The sequence below is a fragment of the Dendropsophus ebraccatus genome, chromosome 1 (assembly GCF_027789765.1).
Source record: "Dendropsophus ebraccatus isolate aDenEbr1 chromosome 1, aDenEbr1.pat, whole genome shotgun sequence".
Classification (NCBI taxonomy): Eukaryota; Metazoa; Chordata; class Amphibia; order Anura; family Hylidae; genus Dendropsophus; species Dendropsophus ebraccatus.
Genome location: NC_091454.1, coordinates 233922562 through 233946927, shown reverse-complemented (window position 1 = coordinate 233946927; position 24366 = coordinate 233922562). Strand labels below are relative to the sequence as shown.

Genomic DNA, 24366 nt, shown 5'->3' with positions numbered 1-24366 from the left:
TGATCGGCCGTATATTCCGGCATGGCAGGGTGTGTTCCCTGGGGTATATGGTGGATAGAGATGTAAGGTGTGATCGGCCGTATATTCCGGCATGGCAGGGTGGTGTTCCCTGGGGTATATGGCAGATAGATGTAAGGTGTGATCGGCCGTATATTCCGGCATGGCAGGGTGGTGTTCCCTGGGGTATATGGCGGATAGAGATGTAAGGTGTGATCGGCCGTATATTCAGGCATGGCAGGGTGGTGTTCCCTGGGGTATATGGCGGATAGAGATGTAAGTTGTGATCGGCCGTATATTCCGGCATGGCAGGGTGGTGTTCCCTGGGGTATATGGCGGATAGAGATGTAAGGTGTGATCGGCCGTATATTCCAGCATGGCAGGGTGGTGTTCCCTGGGGTATATGGCGGATAGATGTAAGGTGTGATCGGCCGTATATTCCGGCATGGCAGGGTGGTGTTCTCTGGGGTATATGGCGGATAGAGATGTAAGGTGTGATCGGCCGTATATTCCGGCATGGCAGGGTGGTGTTCCCTGGGGTATATGGCGGATAGAGATGTAAGGTGTGATCGGCCGTATATTCCGGCATGGCAGGGTGGTGTTCCCTGGGGTATATGGCGGATAGAGATGTAAGGTGTGATCGGCCGTATATTCCGGCATGGCAGGGTGGTGTTCCCTGGGGTATATGGCGGATAGAGATGTAAGGTGTGATCGGCCGTATATTCCGGCATGGCAGGGTGGTGTTCCCTGGGGTATATGGCGGATAGAGATGTAAGGTGTGGTTCCGGCCAGTGATTGGCTTAGCGGTTGCTCAGTGCAGACAGCCCTACTCCGAAGCTGTTGCGGCTCGCTGGACCGGGAGAAGAAGACCTTCAGCCCGGACAGGTAATGTATGGTTCCGCTGAAATAGTCGGTTGCTGCCGCGCACCGCTTCAACCGTAGCGATGCAATGGTGGCGAATGACGATTTTAGTTTTGAACCTAAATGAACGATCAGCTGATGACACGACCATCGGCTGATTGTTCGCTCTATTCCACTGAGCGATAATCGTCCGAATCAGGCCTAATGTGGCCGATTAGCGCTCCTGTGGATTAGGCCCCTAAGATTTCTCCTCTTTTCAAATCCATTCCTGGCTTTGACAAATTATCTGACAGATCTGTTGGTGTAATAGGGCCTTAGGCTTGGTTACTAGACAGTAGACTTGTTTACGTGCATTCTTTATGGCAGTCGGTTGTCTTCTCCTGCGGAGGGCTCACTCACCTGATCTAGGAGGGCCCAGGGGTCCTCACTCACCTGATCTAGGAGGGCCCAGGGTTCCTCACTCACCTGACCTAGGAGGGCCCAGGGGTCCTCACTCCCCTGACCTAGGAGGGCCCAGGGGTCCTCACTCCCCTGATCTAGGAGGGCCCAGGGGTCCTCACTCACCTGATCTAGGAGGGCCCAGGGGTCCTCACTCACCTGATCTAGGAGGGCCCAGGGGTCCTCACTCACCTGATCTAGGAGGGCCCAGGGGTCCTCACTCACCTGATCTATGAGGGCCCAGGGGTCCTCACTCACCTGACCTAGGAGGGCCCAGGGGTCCTCACTCACCTGATCTAGGAGGGCCCAGGGGTCCTCACTCACCTGATCTAGGAGGGCCCAGGGGTCCTCACTCACCTGATCTAGGAGGGCCCAGGGGTCCTCACTCACCTGATCTAGGAGGGCCCAGGGGTCCTCACTCACTTGATCTAGGAGGGCCCAGGGTTCCTCACTCACCTGACCTAGGAGGGCCCAGGGGTCCTCACTCACCTGATCTAGGAGGGCCCAGGGGTCCTCACTCACCTAATATAGGAGGGCCCAGGGGTCCTCACTCACCTGATATAGGAGGGCCCAGGAGTCCTCCCACACTCTCCAGCATCTGCAGCAGTCCAAGAGCAGGAAGAACCCTCTCTCCTCCGACTACCCACGGCAGGGCAGAGAAGACTCCCGGAGTCAATGCCCCGGCACAGAAACCAAACACAATGGCAGCAGCCCCTATCTCCAGCTGCGTTGCTGCCAGGGGAAGCAGTCCGAGGGTGACAGCAGTCAGCCCTGTCCACAGGCTCAGCAGATGCAATGTGCGTTTTGGGCTGAGATCAGAGAGCCACCCAGCAAATAGGCGGCCGCCAACATCTGCCACCCCGACCAAAGCCATGAGAAAAGCCGCTTGCCGATCGCTGATGCCTTTTGTCCGCATATGAGCAACCAGATGAGCAAAGGGCACAAAGTACGCAGCATTGATCAGGGTGACGGCTAGACAGTAGCGGAGGAATGCCCAATGACAGAGAAGTTCCCAGCCCCACAGGAAGGATCGGGGCTGCACAGCCGAGGCACCATTGGACACACGGAGCAGGGCTCCACATGGCACAGAATGAAGGGCCACTCCAGACAACAACAGCATAGCCCCCCGCCAAGAGTATTCCTCAACAAGGAACTGAAGGAGGGGCGTCAGGGCAAACGAGAAGACCCCAATACCAGTCAGCACAAAGCCTGTAGCCAGGGACCGTCTGCGGGAAAAATAGCAGGTCACAGCAGCCATCGATGGGGAGAAGATTAGAGCCCATCCAAATCCTGGAGAAAGACAGAGACTACATTAAAGGGGGACTCCAGCGATAATCTTTTTCTTTCAAATCAACTGGTGTCAGAAAGTTATATAGATTTGTAATTTGCTTCTATTTAAAAATCTTCAGTCTTTCCATACTTATTAGCTGCTGTGTGTCCTGCAGGAAATGTTTTATTTTCAGTCTGACACAGTGCTCTCTGCTGACATCTCTGGCCGAGACTGGAACTGTCCAGAGCACGAGGGGTTTTCTGTGGGAATCCCCATTGAAGCCTCCCTCATCCCAATCACATGTAATAGAAAGGTCTACCTGACACACCACCAATGCTGAGGTAAAGCTGGTAGAGTTCTGAGGAGAAGGAGGCTAAAAACATCCCAAAAGATGAGAGGAAACCTCCTAGGACGACTACAGGACGAGATCCAAATCGGAGGGTGAGAGCACAGCTCAGGGGACCTGGAAACAAGAGAACAATGGTCAACATATTGGTCTACTATACCAGCGGACCTGGGAACAAGAGAACAATGGTCAACATAATGGTCTACTCTACCAGCGGACCTGGGAACAAGAGAACAATGGTCAACATAATGGTCTACTCTACCAGCGGACCTGGGAACAAGAGAACAATGGTCAACATAATGGTCTACTCTACCAGCGGACCTGGGAACAAGAGAACAATGGTCAACATTATGGTCTGCTCTACCAGCGGACCTGGGAACAAGAGAACAATGGTCAACATAATGGTCTACTCTACCAGCGGACCTGGGAACAAGAGAACAATGGTCAACATAATGATCTACTCTACCAGCGGACCTGGGAACAAGAGAACAATGGTCAACATAATGGTCTGCTCTACCAGCGGACCTGGGAACAAGAGAACAATGGTCAACATTATTGTCTACTATAGCAGCGGACCTGGGAACAAGAGAACAATGGTCAACATTATGGTCTGCTCTACCAGCGGACCTGGGAACAAGAGAACAATGGTCAACATAATGGTCTACTCTACCAGCGGACCTGGGAACAAGAGAACAATGGTCAACATAATGATCTACTCTACCAGCGGACCTGGGAACAAGAGAACAATGGTCAACATAATGGTCTGCTCTACCAGCGGACCTGGGAACAAGAGAACAATGGTCAACATTATGGTCTACTATAGCAGCAAACCTGGGAACAAGAGAACAATGGTCAACATAATGGCCTACTCTAGCAGATGAATTCTAATGCTCCCTGTAGGTCAGAGATCTCAAACTGAGGCCCTCCAGCTGTTGCAAATCTACAAGTCCCATCATGTCTGGACAGCCAAAGCTTTAGCTTTAGTTGTCCAGGCATGATGGGAATTGTAGTTTTATAACAGCTGAAGGGCCTGAGTTTGATACGTCTGCTGTAGGTGAAGAGCTGCGACACACATCCCTGGAGGACAGCTAGCATACAAGACGCAATCAACTGAAAGATTCCTACCGGCTGGATCCGTACAAGAAGAATCCGCTCTTCCAGGACGCAAAGGTTCTTCAGAACCTCCCTCCTCATCCTTTAATCCTTTACAAAAGGAAGGTGACCAGGGTTTAACTATAGAGCTGTAGGTTCACAATGGTGAAACAATAGAGCATAATGAGTAGGTGTTCATGGCACAAACAGCACCATGGTCGTGCCTGGTTATGTGGATCAGGAAGTCCATAGTCAATATTCAACATATGCTTTGCTGGGTGGTAAACAGTAAGACGAAAACGCAATCATACAAGTGATGGTAATCTACTGGATCAAAAACTTACTGAACGAAACCTTTAAGAGATGACTGTACCAGATACTAGTGATGGAGCCCGCAGCCTATAAGTGGTGACTGTACCGGATACTAGTGATGGAGCCCACAGCCTATAAGAGGTGACTGTACTGGATACTAGTGATGGAGCCCGCAGCCTATAAGTGGTGACCATCCAGGACACTAGTGATGGAGCCCGCAGCCTATAAGAGGTGACCATACAGGACACTAGTGATGGAGCCCGCAGCCTATAAGAGGTGACTATACAGGATATTAGTGATGGAGCCTGCAGCCTATAAGAGGTGACTGTACCGGATACTAGTGATGGAGCCCGCAGCCTATAAGTGGTGACTGTACAGGACACTAGTGATGGAGCCCGCAGCCTATAAGTGGTGACTGTACCAGATACTAGTGATGGAGCCCGCCGCCTATAAGAGGTGACTGTACCGGATACTAGTGATGGAGCCCGCAGCCTATAAGAGGTGACTGTACCAGATACTAGTGATGGAGCCCACAGCCTATAAGAGGTGACTGTACCGGATACTAGTGATGGAGCCCGCAGCCTGTAAGAGGTGACTGTACCGGATACTAGTGATGGAGCCCGCAGCCTATAAGAGGTGACTGTACCGCATACTAGTGATGGAGCCCACAGCCTATAAGTGGTGACCATACAGGATACTAGTGATGGAGCCCGCCGCCTATAAGAGGTGACTGTACCGGACACTAGTGATGGAGCCCGCAGCCTATAAGAGGTGACTGTACCGGATACTAGTGATGGAGCCCGCAGCCTATAAGAGGTGACCATATAGGACACTAGTGATGGAGCCCGCAGCCTATAAGAGGTGACTGTACAGGACACTAGTGATGGAGCCCGCAGCCTATAAGAGGTGACTGTACAGGACACTAGTGATGGAGCCCGCAGCCTATAAGAGGTGACTGTACAGGACACTAGTGATGGAGCCCGCAGCCTATAAGAGGTGACCGTACAGGACACTAGTGATGGAGCCCGCAGCCTATAAGTGGTGACCATACAGGACACTAGTGATGGAGCCCACAGCCTATAAGAGGTGACTGTACCGGACACTAGTGATGGAGCCCGCAGCCTATAAGTGGTGACTATACAGGATACTAGTGATGGAGCCCGCAGCCTATAAGTGGTGACCATACAGGACACTAGTGATGGAGCCCGCAGCCTATAAGTGGTGACCATACAGGACACTAGTGATGGAGCCCGCAGCATATAAGAGGTGACTATACAGGACACTAGTGATGGAGCCCGCAGCCTATAAGAGGTGACCATACAGGACACTAGTGATGGAGCCCGCAGCCTATAAGTGGTGACCATACAGGATACTAGTGATGGAGCCCGCCGCCTATAAGAGGTGACTGTAGCGGACACTAGTGATGGAGCCCGCAGCCTATAAGTGGTGACTATACAGGATACTAGTGATGGAGCCCGCAGCCTATAAGTGGTGACCATACAGGACATTAGTGATGGAGGCCGCAGCCTATAAGTGGTGACCATACAGGACACTAGTGATGGAGCCCGCAGCCTATAAGTGGTGACTATACAGGACACTAGTGATGGAGCCCGCAGCCTATAAGTGGTGACCATACAGGACACTAGTGATGGAGCCCGCAGCATATAAGAGGTGACTATACAGGACAATAGTGATGGAGCCCGCAGCCTATAAGAGGTGACCATATAGGACACTAGTGATGGAGCCCGCAGCCTATAAGTGGTGACCATACAGGACACTAGTGATGGAGCCCGCAGCCTATAAGAGGTGACTATACAGGAAACTAGTGATGGAGCCCGCAGCCTATAAGTGGTGACCATACCGGATACTAGTGATGGAGCCCGCAGCCTATAAGAGGTGACTATACAGGAAACTAGTGATGGAGCCCGCAGCCTATAAGTGATGACCATACAGGACACTAGTGATGGAGCCCGCAGCCTATAAGAGGTGACTGTACCGGATACTAGTGATGGAGCCCGCAGCCTATAAGAGGTGACCATACAGGACACTAGTGATGCAGCCCGCAGCCTATAAGAGGTGACCATATAGGACACTAGTGATGGAGCCCGCAGCCTATAAGTGGTGACTGTACCGGACACTAGTGATGGAGCCCGCCGCCTATAAGTGGTGACTGTATCGCATACTAGTGATGGAGCCCGCCGCCTATAAGTGGTGACCATACAGGATACTAGTGATGGAGCCCGCCGCCTATAAGTGGTGACCATACAGGATACTAGTGATGGAGCCCGCAGCCTATAAGAGGTGACTGTACCGGACACTAGTGATGGAGCCCGCAGCCTATAAGTGGTGACCATACAGGATACTAGTGATGGAGCCCGCCGCCTATAAGTGGTGACCATACAGGATACTAGTGATGGAGCCCGCAGCCTATAAGAGGTGACTGTACCGGACACTAGTGATGGAGCCCGCAGCCTATAAGTGGTGACCATACAGGACACTAGTGATGGAGCCCGCAGCCTATAAGAGGTGACCATACAGGACACTAGTGATGGAGCCCGCAGCCTATAAGAGGTGACTGTACCGGATACTAGTGATGGAGCCCGCAGCCTATAAGTGGTGACCATACAGGACACTAGTGATGGAGCCCGCAGCCTATAAGTGGTGACCATCCAGGACACTAGTGATGGAGCCCGCAGCCTATAAGAGGTGACCATACAGGACACTAGTGATAGAGCCCGCAGCCTATAAGTGGTGACCATACTGGACACTAGTGATGGAGCCCGCAGCCTATAAGTGGTGACCATACAGGACACTAGTGATGGAGCCCGCAGCCTATAAGTGGTGACCATACAGGACACTAGTGATGGAGCCCACAGCCTATAAGTGGTGACCATACAGGACACTAGTGATGGAGCCCGCAGCCTATAAGAGGTGACCATACAGGACACTAGTGATGGAGCCCGCAGCCTATAAGAGGTGACCATACAGGACACTAGTGATGGAGCCCACAGCCTATAAGAGGTGACCATACAGGATACTAGTGATGGAGCCCGCAGCCTATAAGTGGTGACTGTACCGGATACTAGTGATGGAGCCCGCAGCCTATAAGAGGTGACCATACAGGATACTAGTGATGGAGCCCGCAGCCTATAAGAGGTGACTGTACCGGATACTAGTGATGGAGCCCACAGCCTATAAGAGGTGACCGTACCGGATACTATTGATGGAGCCCGCAGCCTATAAGTGGTGACCATACAGGACACTAGTGATGGAGCCCGCAGCCTATAAGAGGTGACCATACAGGACACTAGTGATGGAGCCCGCCGCCTATAAGAGGTGACCATACAGGACACTAGTGATGGAGCCCGCAGCCTATAAGAGGTGACCATACAGGACACTAGTGATGGAGCCCGCAGCCTATAAGAGGTGACTGTACCGGATACTAGTGATGGAGCCCGCCCCCTATAAGTGGTGACTGTACCGGACACTAGTGATGGAGCCCGCCGCCTATAAATGTGACTGTACCGGATATTAGTGATAGAGCCCACAGCCTATAAGTGGTGACCATATAGGACACTAGTGATGGAGCCCGCAGCCTATAAGAGGTGACCATACAGGACACTAGTGATGGAGCCCGCCGCCTATAAGTGGTGACCATACAGGACATTAGTGATGGAGCCCGCAGCCTATAAGTGGTGACCATCCAGGACACTAGTGATGGAGCCCGCAGCCTATAAGAGGTGACCATACAGGACACTAGTGATGGAGCCCGCAGCCTATAAGTGGTGACCATACAGGACACTAGTGATGGAGCCCGCAGCCTATAAGTGGTGACAATCCAGGACACTAATGATGGAGCCCGCAACCTATAAGAGGTGACCATACAGGACACTAGTGATGGAGCCCGCAGCCTATAAGAGGTGACTATACAGGATATTAGTGATGGAGCCCGCAGCCTATAAGAGGTGACTGTACCGGATATTAGTGATGGAGCCCGCAGCCTATAAGAGGTGACCATACAGGACACTAGTGATGGAGCCCGCCGCCTATAAGAGGTGACTATACAGGATACTAGTGATGGAGCCCGCAGCCTATAAGTGGTGACCATCCAGGACACTAGTGATGGAGCCCGCCGCCTATAAGAGGTGACTGTACCGGATATTAGTGATGCAGCCCGCAGCCTATAAGAGGTGACTGTACCGGATACTAGTGATGGAGCCCGCAGCCTATAAGTGGTGACTGTACCGCATACTAGTGATGGAGCCCGCAGCCTGTAAGTGGTGACCATACAGGATACTAGTGATGGAGCCCGCAGCCTATAAGAGGTGACCGTACCGGATACTAGAGATAGAGCCCGCCGCCTATAAGAGGTGACCATACAGGACACCAGTGATGGAGCCCGCAGCCTATAAGTGGTGACCATACAGGACACTAGTGATGGAGCCCACAGCCTATAAGTGGTGACCATACAGGACACTAGTGATGGAGCCCGCAGCCTATAAGAGGTGACTGTACTGGATACTAGTGATGGAGCCCGCAGCCTATAAGAGGTGACTGTACCGGATACTAGTGATGGAGCCCGCAGCCTATAAGAGGTGACTGTACAGGACACTAGTGATGGAGCCCGCAGCCTATAAGTGGTGACCATACAGGACACTAGTGATGGAGCCCGCAGCCTATAAGAGGTGACTGTACCGGATACTAGTGATGGAGCCCACAGCCTATAAGTGGTGACCATACAGGACACTAGTGATGGAGCCCGCCGCCTGTAAGTGGTGACCATACAGGACACTAGTGATGGAGCCAGCAGCCTATAAGAGGTGACTGTACCGGATACTAGTGATGGAGCCCGCCGCCTATAAGTGGTGACTGTACAGGACACTAGTGATGGAGCCCACAGCCTATAAGTGGTGACCATACAGGACACTAGTGATGGAGCCCGCAGCCTATAAGTGGTGACTGTACCGGATACTAGTGATGGAGCCCGCAGCCTATAAGAGGTGACCATACAGGACACTAGTGATGGAGCCCGCAGCCTATAAGAGGTGACCATACAGGACACTAGTGATGGAGCCCGCAGCCTATAAGTGGTGACCATACAGGACACTAGTGATGGAGCCCGCAGCCTATAAGAGGTGACTGTACCGGATACTAGTGATGGAGCCCGCAGCCTATAAGAGGTGACTATACAGGACACTAGTGATGGAGCCCGCAGCCTATAAGAGGTGACTATACAGGAAACTAGTGATGGAGCCCGCAGCCTATAAGAGGTGACTGTACCGGATACTAGTGATGGAGCCCACAGCCTATAAGTGGTGACCATACAGGACACTAGTGATGGAGCCCGCAGCCTATAAGAGGTGACTGTACTGGATACTAGTGATGGAGCCCGCAGCCTATAAGAGGTGACTGTACTGGATACTAGTGATGGAGCCCGCCGCCTATAAGTGGTGACCATACAGGATACTAGTGATGGAGCCCGCAGCCTATAAGAGGTGACCATACCGGATACTAGTGATGGAGCCCGCAGCCTATAAGTGGTGACCATACAGGACACTAGTGATGGAGCCCGCAGCCTATAAGAGGTGACTGTACAGGACACTAGTGATGGAGCCCGCAGCCTATAAGTGGTGACTATACAGGACACTAGTGATGGAGCCCGCAGCCTATAAGTGGTGACTATACAGGACACTAGTGATGGAGCCCGCAGCATATAAGAGGTGACTATACACGATATTAGTGATGGAGCCCGCAGCCTATAAGTGGTGACCATACAGGACACTAGTGATGGAGCCCGCAGCCTATAAGAGGTGACTGTACCGGATATTAGTGATGGAGCCCACAGCCTATAAGAGGTGACTGTACCGGATACTAGTGATGGAGCCCGCAGCCTATAAGAGGTGACTGTACCGGATACTAGTGATGGAGCCCGCAGCCTATAAGTGGTGACTGTACCGCATACTAGTGATGGAGCCCGCAGCCTGTAAGTGGTGACCATACAGGATACTAGTGATGGAGCCCGCAGCCTATAAGTGGTGACCATACAGGACACTAGTGATGGAGCCCGCAGCCTATAAGTGGTGACCATACAGGACACTAGTGATGGAGCCCGCAGCCTATAAGAGGTGACTGTACCGGATACTAGTGATGGAGCCCGCAGCCTATAAGAGGTGACTGTACTGGATACTAGTGATGGAGCCCGCAGCCTATAAGAGGTGACCATACAGGACACTAGTGATGGAGCCCGCAGCCTATAAGAGGTGACCATACAGGACACTAGTGATGGAGCCCGCAGCCTATAAGAGGTGACCATACAGGACACTAGTGATGGAGCCCGCAGCCTATAAGAGGTGACTGTACAGGACACTAGTGATGGAGCCCGCAGCCTATAAGAGGTGACTGTACAGGACACTAGTGATGGAGCCCGCAGTCTATAAGAGGTGACTATACAGGAAACTAGTGATGGAGCCCGCAGCCTATAAGAGGTGACTGTACCGGACACTAGTGATGGAGCCCGCAGCCTATAAGAGGTGACCATACAGGACACTAGTGATGGAGCCTGCAGCCTATAAGTGGTGACTGTACCGGATACTAGTGATGGAGCCCGCAGCCTATAAGTGGTGACCATACAGGACACTAGTGATGGAGCCTGCAGCCTATAAGTGGTGACCATACAGGATACTAGTGATGGAGCCCGCAGCCTATAAGTGGTGACCATACCGGACACTAGTGATGGAGCCCGCAGCCTATAAGTGGTGACCATACAGGACACTAGTGATGGAGCCCGCCGCCTATAAGAGGTGACTATACAGGACACTAGTGATGGAGCCCGCAGCCTATAAGAGGTGACTGTACAGGACACTAGTGATGGAGCCCGCAGCCTATAAGTGGTGACTATACAGGATACTAGTGATGGAGCCCGCAGCCTATAAGAGGTGACCATACAGGACACTAGTGATGGAGCCCGCAGCCTATAAGTGGTGACTATACAGGATACTAGTGATGGAGCCCGCAGCCTATAAGTGGTGACCATACAGGACACTAGTGATGGAGCCCGCAGCCTATAAGTGGTGACCATACAGGACACTAGTGATGGAGCCCGCAGCCTATAAGTGGTGACTGTACCGGACACTAGTGATGGAGCCCGCCGCCTATAAGTGGTGACCATACAGGACACTAGTGATGGAGCCCGCAGCCTATAAGTGGTGACCATACCGGACACTAGTGATGGAGCCCGCCGCCTATAAGTGGTGACTGTACCGGACACTAGTGATGGAGCCCGCCGCCTATAAGTGGTGACTATACAGGACACTAGTGATGGAGCCCGCAGCCTATAAGTGGTGACCATACAGGACACTAGTGATGGAGCCCGCAGCCTATAAGTGGTGACTGTACAGGACACTAGTGATGGAGCCCGCAGCCTATAAGTGGTGACCATACAGGACACTAGTGATGGAGCCCGCAGCCTATAAGTGGTGACCATACCGGACACTAGTGATGGAGCCCGCCGCCTATAAGTGGTGACTGTACCGGACACTAGTGATGGAGCCCGCCGCCTATAAGTGGTGACCATACAGGACACTAGTGATGGAGCCCGCAGCCTATAAGTGGTGACCATCCAGGACACTAGTGATGGAGCCCGCCGCCTATAAGAGGTGACTGTACCGGATACTAGTGATGGAGCCCGCAGCCTATAAGTGGTGACTATACAGGATACTAGTGATGGAGCCCGCAGCCTATAAGTGGTGACCATACAGGACACTAGTGATGGAGCCCGCTGCCTATAAGTGGTGACCATACCTGATCCTGTACACACAGTACTTTCCAGCTGGGCTCAAGGACCCTTACATACGTATTCTGCAGAGCTATCAATGCCTTCACCCCCAGTGGGCATCACCTCATGTTTTACAAACACATTTATTCAGACTATTGGTTCGGAATCAGGACCACTTGGCAGCCTCATACTCACTCATCAGTTGTTGAACCGCAACGGCACAAGATGTCACCCAAGAGACACTTCCAGCTGGAGAGCCAAAATAGTCCACAAATTCCGGAAAAAATATCCCAAAAGAACGGAGCGTCCCAAATACTAAGCCGGCCTGCAGGAAGCAGGAGGCCAGCAGCACGGCTCCCCACACATCCTTCATCTTCACAAATAAGGAGGATCCTGTAACCAGAGGGAGGAAGGATACAAAATATTCAAGGCAGAGAAGATGGAATGAACGCTAGAAATGGACAAACTAAAAGAACATGGGCGCCTATCAGTGTATAAGGGTAAGATATAGACTGGTGTCAACTGTCCACGGCAACCAATCCTGGCACAGTTCCCACGGCAACCAATTCTGGCACAGCTCCCACAGCAACCAATCCTGGCACAGCTCCCACAGTAACCAATCCTGGCACAGCTCCCACAGTAACCAATCCTGGCACAGCTCCCACGGCAACCAATCCTGGCACAGCTCCCACAGTAACCAATCCTGGCACAGCTCCCACAGCAACCAATCCTGGCACAGCTCCCACAGCAACCAATCCTGGCACAGCTCCCATAGTAACCAATCCTGGCACAGTTCCCATAGTAACCAATCCTGGCTCAGCTCCCACAGCAACCAATCCTGGCACAGCTCCCATAGTAACCAATCCTGGCACAGCTCCCACGGCAACCAATCCTGGCACAGCTCCCACAGCAACAAATCCTGATACAGCTCCCACAGCAACCAATCCTGGCACAGCTCCCATAGTAACCAATCCTGGCACAGTTCCCATAGTAACCAATCCTGGCTCAGCTCCCACGGCAACCAATCCTGGCTCAGCTCCCACAGCAACCAATCCTGGCACAGCTCCCATAGTAACCAATCCTGGCTCAGCTCCCACGGCAACCAATCCTGGCTCAGCTCCCACGGCAACCAATCCTGGCACAGCTCGCACCGCAACCCATCCTGGCTCAGCTTTCATAGCTGAAACGCTAACCTCATGGTATCTCAAGTGAGATTGCTGCACCTAATAAGCTCACCCAAGAAATGGAGATGGTACTCCGATAATACAAATGGAAACAAGTCCTCCTGATGTGTATACATCTGCCTCCTCCCAAGTCCTCTTGATGTGTATACATCTGCCTCCTCCCAAGTCCTCCTGATGTGTATACATCTGCCTCCTCCCCCGGCTCTTGATGTGTATACATCTGCCTCCTCCCAAGTCCTCTTGATGTGTGTACATCTGCCTCCTCCCCCGGCTCTTGATGTGTGTACATCTCTGCCTCCTCCCAAGTCCTCTTGATGTGTATACATCTGCCTCCTCCCAAGTCCTCCTGATGTGTATACATCTGCCTCCTCCCAAGTCCTCCTGATGTGTATACATCTGCCTCCTCCCAAGTCCTCCTGATGTGTATACATCTGCCTCCTCCCAAGTCCTCCTGATGTGTATACATCTGCCTCCTCCCAAGTCCTCTTGATGTGTATACATCTGCCTCCTCCCAAGTCCTCCTGATGTGTATACATCTGCCTCCTCCCAAGTCCTCCTGATGTGTATACATCTGCCTCCTCCCAAGTCTTCCTGATGTGTATACATCTGCCTCCTCCCAAGTCCTCTTGATGTGTATACATCTGCCTCCTCCCAAGTCCTCTTGATGTGTATACATCTGCCTCCTCCCCCGGCTCTTGATGTGTATACATCAATGAATAAAACACACACACACTGATCCCATGAATATGCAAAATAAGAGCCCGCAGAGCCTCATAGAAGAGTCTCAAAACCCAGGACTAGCCAGATATCCCTCCGGGAAGGACCCAGCCAAGGGACGGCTCCTGTATGGAAACCACCAAATCCACCATATTAAGTGGCCCTAAGTCATTGTAATGACAAGGGGAAAACCAAGGCCAGGTAACCATCCACATACAGCTGTTTCGGGGTGTTGCCCCTCATCAGTGTGGAGCAGGATTCTGGCTAGGTGGGAGCAATGCCTAGTAGAGCCATAAGAGAAATAGATGACTGATCTCAGGGAGACCAGCAAACAACAACACTGCCGGCTGCTAGTGAAAGCGCTCAATGCAGTGACGTCCTAGGTGCATTGCTCCCTGGGAAACATGAATATGAAAAAGAAGAGCCCATGGAGCCTCATCAAAGAGTCTCAAAACACATGACTAGCCAGATATCCCTCCGGGAAGGACCCAGCCCAAGGGCAGCTCCTGTTAGGAAACCACCAAATCCACCATATTAAGTGGCCCTATAAGTCACTGCATTGAGCGCTTTCACTAGCAGCCGGCAGTGTTGTTGTTTGCTGGTCTCCCTGAGATCAGTCATCTATTTCTCTTATGGCTCTACTAGGCATTGCTCCCACCTAGCCAGAATCCTGCTCCACACTGATGAGGGGCAACACCCCGAAACAGCTGTATGTGGATGGTTACCTGGCCTTGGTTTATCCCTGGTCATTACACTGACTTATAGGGCCACTTAATATGGTGGATTTGGTGGTTTCCATACAGGAGCCGCCCCTTGGCTGGGTCCTTCCCGGAGGGATATCTGGCTAGTCCTGGGTTTTGAGACTCTTCAATGAGGCTCCACGGGATCTTCTTTTGCATATTCATGTTTCCCAGGGGGCAATGCACCTAGGACTTCACTACATTGAGCGCTTTCACTAGCAGCCGGCAGTGTTATCGTTTTGCTGGTCTTCCTGAAATCAGTGATTTGTTTCTCTTATGGTGCAATTACACAGAAAGATTTATCTGACAGATTTTGGAAAACAAAAAAATAGTAAAGGTCTGCTACACCTAACCCCTACGAATGGAGTCCACCCCCTTCGAGTGCACCACTATTCCCAGCGCTCACAGGATATAAATGAATAAATGAGTATGTACCAATATAGAGGGCTCTCTAGAAGCAGGTGGTGTGTTACAAACACTGTCAAGACATATGATTTGTGCACCTGTATAAATTGTACGTCAACATTTATTGCTTGAATCTATATATCATATTGATAGTAGGTCATCGCTGTAAAAAACCTAGTAAGGTAAACCTAATAGTAGAAAGCAGTCTATATGCATAGGAAATACATAAAAATCACATATAAATGCCTAACTAGTATAAAGATAAAAATGGATAAAATCTATAAGATAAAATAAAAATTGTGTGTATATGGAGCCTAGTGAGCTGCCTGCGCTGGGCCCGGCGCAGGCAACCTCACTAGGCTCCATATACACACAATTTTTATTTTATCTTATAGATTTTATCCATTTTTATCTTTATACTAGTTAGGCATTTATATGTGATTTTTATGTATTTCCTATGCATATAGACTGCTTTCTACTATTAGGTTTACCTTACTAGGTTTTTTACAGCGATGACCTACTATCAATATGATATATAGATTCAAGCAATAAATGTTGACGTACAATTTATACAGGTGCACAAATCATATGTCTTGACAGTGTTTGTAACACACCACCTGCTTCTAGAGAGCCCTCTATATTGGTACATACAGATTTTGGAAAACAAAGACAGGAATGGATTTGAAAAGAGCAGAAATCTCAGTCTTTCTTTTATGATCTGTTCTCTGTCTATAGTCTGTTCCTGGTTTTGGCTTAAAAAATCTCTCAGATAAATCTGTCTGTGTAAACGCACCCTTACTGATCCCATGAGACACACACTGATCCCTGGAGACACACACACACAATGATCCTAGGAGAAAAACACACACTGATCCCTGGAGACACACACACACACACACACACACAATGATCCTAGGAGAAAAACACACACTGATCCCAGGAGAGACACAAACACACACAAACACACACTGATCCCAGGAGAGACACAAACACACACTGATCTCAGGAGTCACACACACTGATCCCAGGAGAGACACAAACACACACTGATCCCTGGAGACACACACACTGATCCCTGGAGACACACACACACACACACACACACACACACACAATGATCCTAGGAGAAAAACACACACTGATCCCAGGAGAGACACAAACACACACAAACACACACTGATCCCAGGAGAGACACAAACACACACTGATCTCAGGAGTCACACACACTGATCCCAGGAGAGACACAAACACACACTGATCCCAGGAGAGACACAAACACACACTGATCCCAGGAGAGACACAAACACACACACACTGATCCCAGGAGCCACACACACTGATCCCAGGAGAGACACAAACACACACTGATCCCAGGAGTCATACACACTGATCCCAGGAGAGACACAAACACACACACACTGATCCCAGGAGTCACACACACTGATCCCAGGAGAGACACAAACACACACTGATCCCAGGAGTCACACACACTGATCCCAGGAGAGACACAAACACACACACACTGATCCCAGGAGTCACACACACTGATCCCAGGAGAGACACAAACACACACTGATCCCAGGAGTCACACACACTGATCCCAGGAGAGACACAAACACACAATGATCCCAGGAGTCACACACACTGATCCCAGGAGAGACACAAACACACACTGATCCCAGGAGAGACACAAACACACACTGATCCCAGGAGCCACACACACTGATCCCAGGAGAGACACAAACACACACTGATCCCAGGAGTCATACACACTGATCCCAGGAGAGACACAAACACACACACACTGATCCCAGGAGTCACACACACACAATGATCCTAGGAGAAAAACACACACTGATCCCAGGAGAGACACAAACACACACACACACTGATCCCAGGAGTCACACACACTGATCCCAGGAGAGACACAAACACACACTGATCCCAGGAGAGACACAAACACTGATCCCAGGAGAGACACAAACACACACTGATCCCAGGAGAGACACAAACACACACTGGTCCCAGGAGTCACACACACTGATCCCAGGAGAGACACAAACATACACATAGGAGCCAGAATGACGGCGCTTCACGGCTTCAGGTTTAATGAAGTAAAACAATGAATTTTAATGGTCTCAAACAACGCGTTTCGAGGCATAAATTGCCCCTTTGTCAAGTAGGAGAGACATACTATGTGCATACAGGTGTTGTGTTCTTAGCACAACACCATCAGGTGAGCAGTTTTATTATCAGCTTGTTCGACCTACAATCTATTGTTTACGTTATCACCCTATGGCGCCCTTTACACTTTTTTAGCCCTACTCATAAACATACACAAACACACACTGATCCCTGGAGACACACACACACACACACACACAATGATCCTAGGAGAAAAACACACACTGATCCCAGGAGAGACACAAACAAACACACACTGATCCCAGGAGAGACACAAACACACACAAACTGATCCCAGGACAAACACAGATCCCAGGAGACACACACACACACAATGATCCTAGGAGAAAAACACACACTGATCCCAGAAGAGACACAAACACACACTGATCCCAGGACAAACACAGATCCCAGGAAACACACACACACATTGATCCCAGGAGTCACACACACAGATCCCAGGAGTCACACACACAATGATCCTAGGAGAAAAACACACACTGATCCCAGGAGAGACACATACACACACTGATCCCAGGAGTCACACACACTGATGCCTGGACACACACACACAATGATCCTAGGAGAAAAACACACACTGATGCCAGGAGAGACACAAATCCACACACAAACTGATCCCAAGACAAACACAGATCCCAGGAGACACACAAACACACACACAAACACACTGATCCCAGGACTCACACACACTGATCCTAAAAGAGACACACACACTGATCCAAGGAAAGACACACACACACACACAGACACACACTAATTCAAGGAGACACACACACACACACACAATGATCCCTGGAGACACACACACACACTAATCCCATGAGACACACACACACACACTGATCCAAGGAGACACACACACACACACACAATGATCCCTGGAGACACAGACACACACACACACACTAATCCAATGAGACACACACACACACACGCACACACACACACACACTGATCCCATGAGGCACACACACACTGATCGTAGGAGACACACACACACACACTGATCCAAGGGGAAAAACACACACTGATCCCAGGACACACACACACACTGATCCAAGGAGACACACACACTTACTGATCCCAAGACACGCGCACACACATACTGATCCCAGGACACACACACACACAAACACTGATCCCAGGAGACACACACACAAACACACTGATCCCAGGAGACACACACACGCTGATCCCAGGAGACAGACAGACACACACACACACACTGATCCTAGGAGACACACAAACACACTGATCCCAGGAGACACATACACGCTGATCCCAGGAGACACACACACGCTGATCCCAGGAGACAGACAGACACACACACACACTGATCCCAGGAGTCACACACACACACACACACTGATCCAAGGAGACACACACACCGATCCCAGGAGACACACACACACACACACACACACACTGATGCCAAGACACGCGCACACACACACTGATCCCAGGAGAGACACAGACACGCACAATGAAAAAGTGAAAAAATGGAGATCAGCTCACCTTGGTGTTGTGTTGTTTGGACTTCAATGCATTGGAGAGGGTGCACGGTTCCGAGCGGTGGCCAGCCGTCAATGGACAAATTAATTGGGAAAAAGTATAGGTCCGGCACTCCAAAAATGAATTAAAAAGTATAAATTTTATTAATCCATGTTAAAAAACAGCAGAGCAACCTGTGCTGTGTGGCCCAGTGGATTGACGCGTTTCGAGCATGCGCGCTTAGTCATAATCTAGTGAATAGTGTGCAAGTGTGGATTTAATATCAAGTAGAGGCCAATGGAGGTGTTCCCAGTGCAGACATTAGCAGGTGGGATAGGTGCATGTCATTAGTATACTGACTATGTGTTAGCACCACTTGGGAGATCTAGCGGCTAATACACACTATGATATGTTATATATAAATATACTCTACGTGTGATACCGCGATCTCCGTAATAGAGAGGATAAGAGAGATGATAATAAAATACGAAAGTATATGTATATATACTGAGTGTTAGCGTGATTTAGATAGACTAAAAAAGGCATGTATGTGAATGATGTATGGTGTGAATACCATTGTATGTTATTAATGATGTGAGAAGCATAAAACTGCGGATATACATATATGGGCTTAAGTCATGATGCTGTATAATGATACAAATATGCATGTGTGGGCATAAATGGTATTGTGGAACCTGCAATGCATATACGTATAGCAATTCACAATAAGTAATAATGAAAAAGAGATAATGATGAGTCCCACAATGGTTCATGCCTAATAAAGTTAAGTCATAAGTATAAACTATAATGTCCAAACAGTGAATAACGATATCCAGGTAGTGAACTATAATATTCAAACTGTAAATAATGATATCCGAACTATGCATAATAATATGGAAAAAATTGTTGTAAATAATAATGTCCAGATTATAAATAATAATATTCAAAATATAAGAAAAATGACTATAGATTAATTAATATAATGGTAGAGAAGGTCATTTTTATAATTGAGTCCATGTGGAATTCTTGTACCCAACTTGAAAATACACTCTGCTTCTTTGTTAAAAAGTTGTGTCACTCTGTTGCCTCCTCTTGTGGGGGATTCAATGAATTTGATGTCATAGAAGGAAAGATAAGAAATGTTCCTGTCGTGTACTTCAATGAAGTGTCTCGCTGCACCCGAGCAGCTGGATTTGGTGTTATTCTTAATATCGGTAATATGCTCGCTGATTCTTTTCTTTAGTTTACGTGAAGTACAGCCGACATATTTAAGGTCGCACCTTTCACACTCTATTATGTACACTATGTGATCTGTTCCACAATTGATGAAATCTGTGATACTGTACTTTTTGGTATGATCGCTGTTGGTGTACTCTTTCATATTTTTGCAGTACTTGCACATATTGCACCGTATTCCATTGCACTTGAAGTTACCTTTTGGTTTATCTCTTTTTATTGTGGAGGTTTTCAATATGGGTAAGGTGCTGGTGGATAAATCGTCCCGTAAGGTGCGTCCTCTGCGTGCCACACAACGTACCCCTTCATCTATTATTTCACTTAGAATGGCGTCCTGTCTTAATATGTTTATGTTACGCTGTATTATTTTGGTGATTTCTTGGTATTCTATGGAAAACGTGTAGAGAAAGTTATCGGTGCTGGTGATGTTTGTTCTTTCTTTCTCAATAATTCCTCTCTGTTCTTGGTTTGTACAATTTTTTCAGCCCTTTCTAGGTGGTGTTTCCTGTATCCTCTCCTTCTCATTCTTGCACAGGCTTCCCTAGATTGTTTGAGGTATATGTCAGGCTTGGAGCATGCTCTCTTTATTCGGGTGAGTTCCCCCACTGGTATTGCCCTGACAGTGTGTAGAGGGTGATTGCTTTGGGCATGTAGTATCGTATTGCCAGCAGTGGGCTTACGATACAAAGACGTGTGGACTATGTTTGTGTCTTTGTCCACTTCTAATTGTATGTCCAGAAAGGAGATACATGTTGGATGTATGGAGTGGGTGAATCTAAGATTATTGTCATTCTCATTGCAATATTCCAAAAAATCTGAGAGGGTGGAGTCTCCCCCCCTGCCATACGATGAGTACGTCGTCGATAAAACGACCGTACCACCGTATGGCAGAGGAGAATGGATTAGTGCAGGAAAATATATACCTTTCTTCCCACCATGCGACAAATAGCCCAGCTAAAGTAGGGGAGAATTTGGCCCCCATGGGGGCGCCCCTGATTTGTAAAAAATATTCATTATTGAAAGAAAAGTAATTGTGTTTCAACAAAAAAGATGTCACCTCCAAGATATATTCTCTCAATTCACAGCTGTAATTGCTGTATCTGTATAGATGATAAGCTATAGCCTCAAGGGCTTGATTGTGGGGGATAGATGAGTATAATGCTGTTATGTCACAACTGAGCCACTTATTTTTATTGGACCATTCAAACCCCTTAAAAGCCCTCAAGACTGAGCCACTGTCTTGGAGATAGCCGGGTACTCGCTGGACTAATGGTTGCAACAAATTGCCAACCCATTCACAGAGCTTCTCCCCTAGGGAGCCTACCCCTGAGATGATGGGGCGGAGGGGGGGGGGGGGAAGATCTCCTTGTGCACCTTGGGGAGACCGTAGAAGGTGGCGACCCTGGGACACTCCGGGACGAGGCCTGCCACGTCTCTGTCACGGAGTATACCCAAGGCCACACCCTCCTCCACCACTGTGCACAAGGAGGTCTTGAAGAGCTGGGTGGGATCACTTGTTAATTTGCGATAGGTTTCATTATCATCTAATATGTCATATGCCAGTTTGATGTACAGGTCCCTATCGAGAATGACTATTTTCCCCCCCTTGTCAGCCATTTTGATGATTAATTGATTATCATTCTTTAGATCACGTATGGCTTCTCTTTCTTTAATGGTGACATTCGAGTGGGTAGATGTTGTTTTGGTGATGTCAAACAGTTTGCGGAGGTCTCTCTCCATAACATGTTGGAAATCGTCTAAAGCGGGAACCCTAGATTTGTAGGGATAAAAATTTTATGTTATCCCAGCTTTAAACATACGAACATTCAAACATAAAAGCAACTTTTTCTGGGACATACTCATACTGAGGAATATATTATTATAAATTGGAAAATATTTTAGGACTTCAAATAGTTTGTGTAATAAATACAACATACATCATTAAAATAAAAGTGCATGCTTAAAAGTTTTTTTTGCTGAAAATTCCACCAACCTACAATAAACAAAATGGAAGATAGACAAACAAGGGAAGAGGATATTGTAAGCAATGATGACAATGTGAATTCACCCAACATAGAAGAGGATAGAGAAAGGAAGCTTAACCTGGTTTTTGATTTATTGAGTAACACTAATCCAGAGTGTAAAACCCTATTTCAAAAGTGGGAGAAATTATGCATCCAAGAATTAAAACTGTGGTGGGCAGGGGCGTAACTAGAAATGGCTGGGCCCCATAGCAAACCTTTGATTGGGGCCCCCCCTACCCCAAATCCACCCCCACCCCTGACCGACCACTACGCCATCAACACACCCAGATCTACACAGGTTCTGTACTCCATATAAATTACAGTGCAGTTACATCAGGTGACTCACAGGGGACGTCTTCTCTGATCAGAGTTCTTCCCTTTTCATCTTCTTCTCCATCTGTCCTAGGCCGTTATGAGAACTTCTCGGAGCCACGAATCCACAGAATCTGCCAGACAGACATATTAGGCTCCTCACTCTGGCACCATCCTCATCTCTATACACACTGCACATCTGTACTGGCCCCTTTGTACCCTCTTTCAGTGAGTAGCCCTGACTCCTTGTATAGGAACATATATATATATATATATCCCTTATAGTATATGCCCCCCTCTGTGTAGACAGCTTATAGATTGCCCCTTGTTCAGTGCTCCGTATAGATGGCCCCATGTGCATCACCTATATCAGGGGTAGGGAACCTCGACTCTCCAGCTGTTGCAAAACTACAACTCCCATCATGCCTGGACAGCTAAAGCTGTAGTTTTGCAACAGCTGGAGAGCCGAGATTACTTCTGTGTAGTCCTCTTAGAGATGACCCTGTATGTTGTCCACTCCCCATATAGCCCCCTTATGTTGTCCAGCCCCCATAAAGCCCCCTTATGATGTCCAGCCCCCCCCCCGTATAGCTCCCAGTGTTGTCCATCCCCATCCCACATAGCCCCCAGTATTATGCATCCCCAGCCCCCACATAGCCCCCAGTATTGTGCATCCCCATCCCCTATATAGCCCCTAGTATTGTGCATCCCCATCCCCCACATAGCCCCCAGTATTGTCCATCCCCTCCCCCACATAGCCCCCAGTATTGTCCATCCCCTTCCCCACATAGCCCCCAGTATTGTGCATCCCCAGCCCCCCATAGCCCCCAGTATTGTGCATCCCCATCCCCCATATAGCCCCTAGTATTGTGCATCCCCAGCCCCCACATAGCCCCCAGTATTGTGCATCCTCAGCCCCCACATAGCCCCCAGTATTGTGCATCCCCATCCCACATAGCCCCCAGTATTATGCATCCCCAGCCCCCACATAGCCCCCAGTATTGTGCATCCCCATCCCACATAGCCCCCAGTATTATGCATCCCCATCCCCACATAGCCCCCAGTATTGTGCATCCCCATCCCCCATATAGCCCCTAGTATTGTGCATCCCCAGCCCCCACATAGCCCCCAGTATTGTGCATCCTCAGCCCCCACATAGCCCCCAGTATTGTGCATCCCCATCCCACATAGCCCCCAGTATTATGCATCCCCAGCCCCCACATAGCCCCCAGTATTGTGCATCCCCATCCCCCATATAGCCCCCAGTATTGTGCATCCCCATCCCCCATATAGCCCCTAGTATTGTGCATCCCCCCACATAGCCCCCAGTATTGTGCATCCCCCCACATAGCCCCCAGTATTGTGCATCCCCAGCCCCCCATATAGCCCCCAGTATTGTGCATCCCCAGCCCCCACATAGCCCCCAGTATTATGCATCCCCAGCCCCCACATAGCCCCCAGTATTGTGCACCCCTAGTCCCCGCATAGCCCCCAGTATTGTACATCCCCTTCCCCACATAGCCCCCAGTATTGTGCATCCCCTTCCCCACATAGCCCCCAGTATTGTGCATCCCCATCCCCACATAGCCCCCAGTATTGTGCATCCCCAGCCCCCAGTATTGTGCATCCCCATCCCCACATAGCCCCCAGTATTGTGCATCCCCATCCCCACATAGCCCCCAGTATTGTGCATCCCCTTCCCCACATAGCCCCCAGTATTGTGCATCCCCAGCCCCCACATAGCCCCCAGTATTGTGCATCCCCTTCCCCACATAGCCCCCAGTATTGTGCATCCCCTTCCCCACATAGCCCCCAGTATTGTGCATCCTCAGCCCCCATATAGCCCCCAGTATTGTGCATTCCCTTCCCCACATAGCCCCCAGTATTGTGCATCCCCTTCCCCACATAGCCCCCAGTATTATGCATCCCCAGCCCCCACATAGCCCCCAGTATTGTGCATCC

General features: G+C 49.5%; 1 protein-coding gene across 1 annotated transcript in view; it reads right to left on the bottom strand.

Moving 5' to 3' along the window:
• The window catches only part of LOC138770982 (monocarboxylate transporter 13-like), a 74542-nt gene that overhangs the window by 18815 nt on the left and 31361 nt on the right, over positions 1 to 24366 (bottom strand). Inside the window, exons 2-4 of the mRNA XM_069950364.1 lie at positions 12286 to 12483; positions 2886 to 3029; positions 1852 to 2586 (exon numbers count right to left, since the gene is read on the bottom strand). Of these exons, the coding sequence (XP_069806465.1) occupies positions 1852 to 2586; positions 2886 to 3029; positions 12286 to 12483 (1077 nt within the window). The remainder of the gene's footprint in view (positions 1 to 1851; positions 2587 to 2885; positions 3030 to 12285; positions 12484 to 24366) is intronic.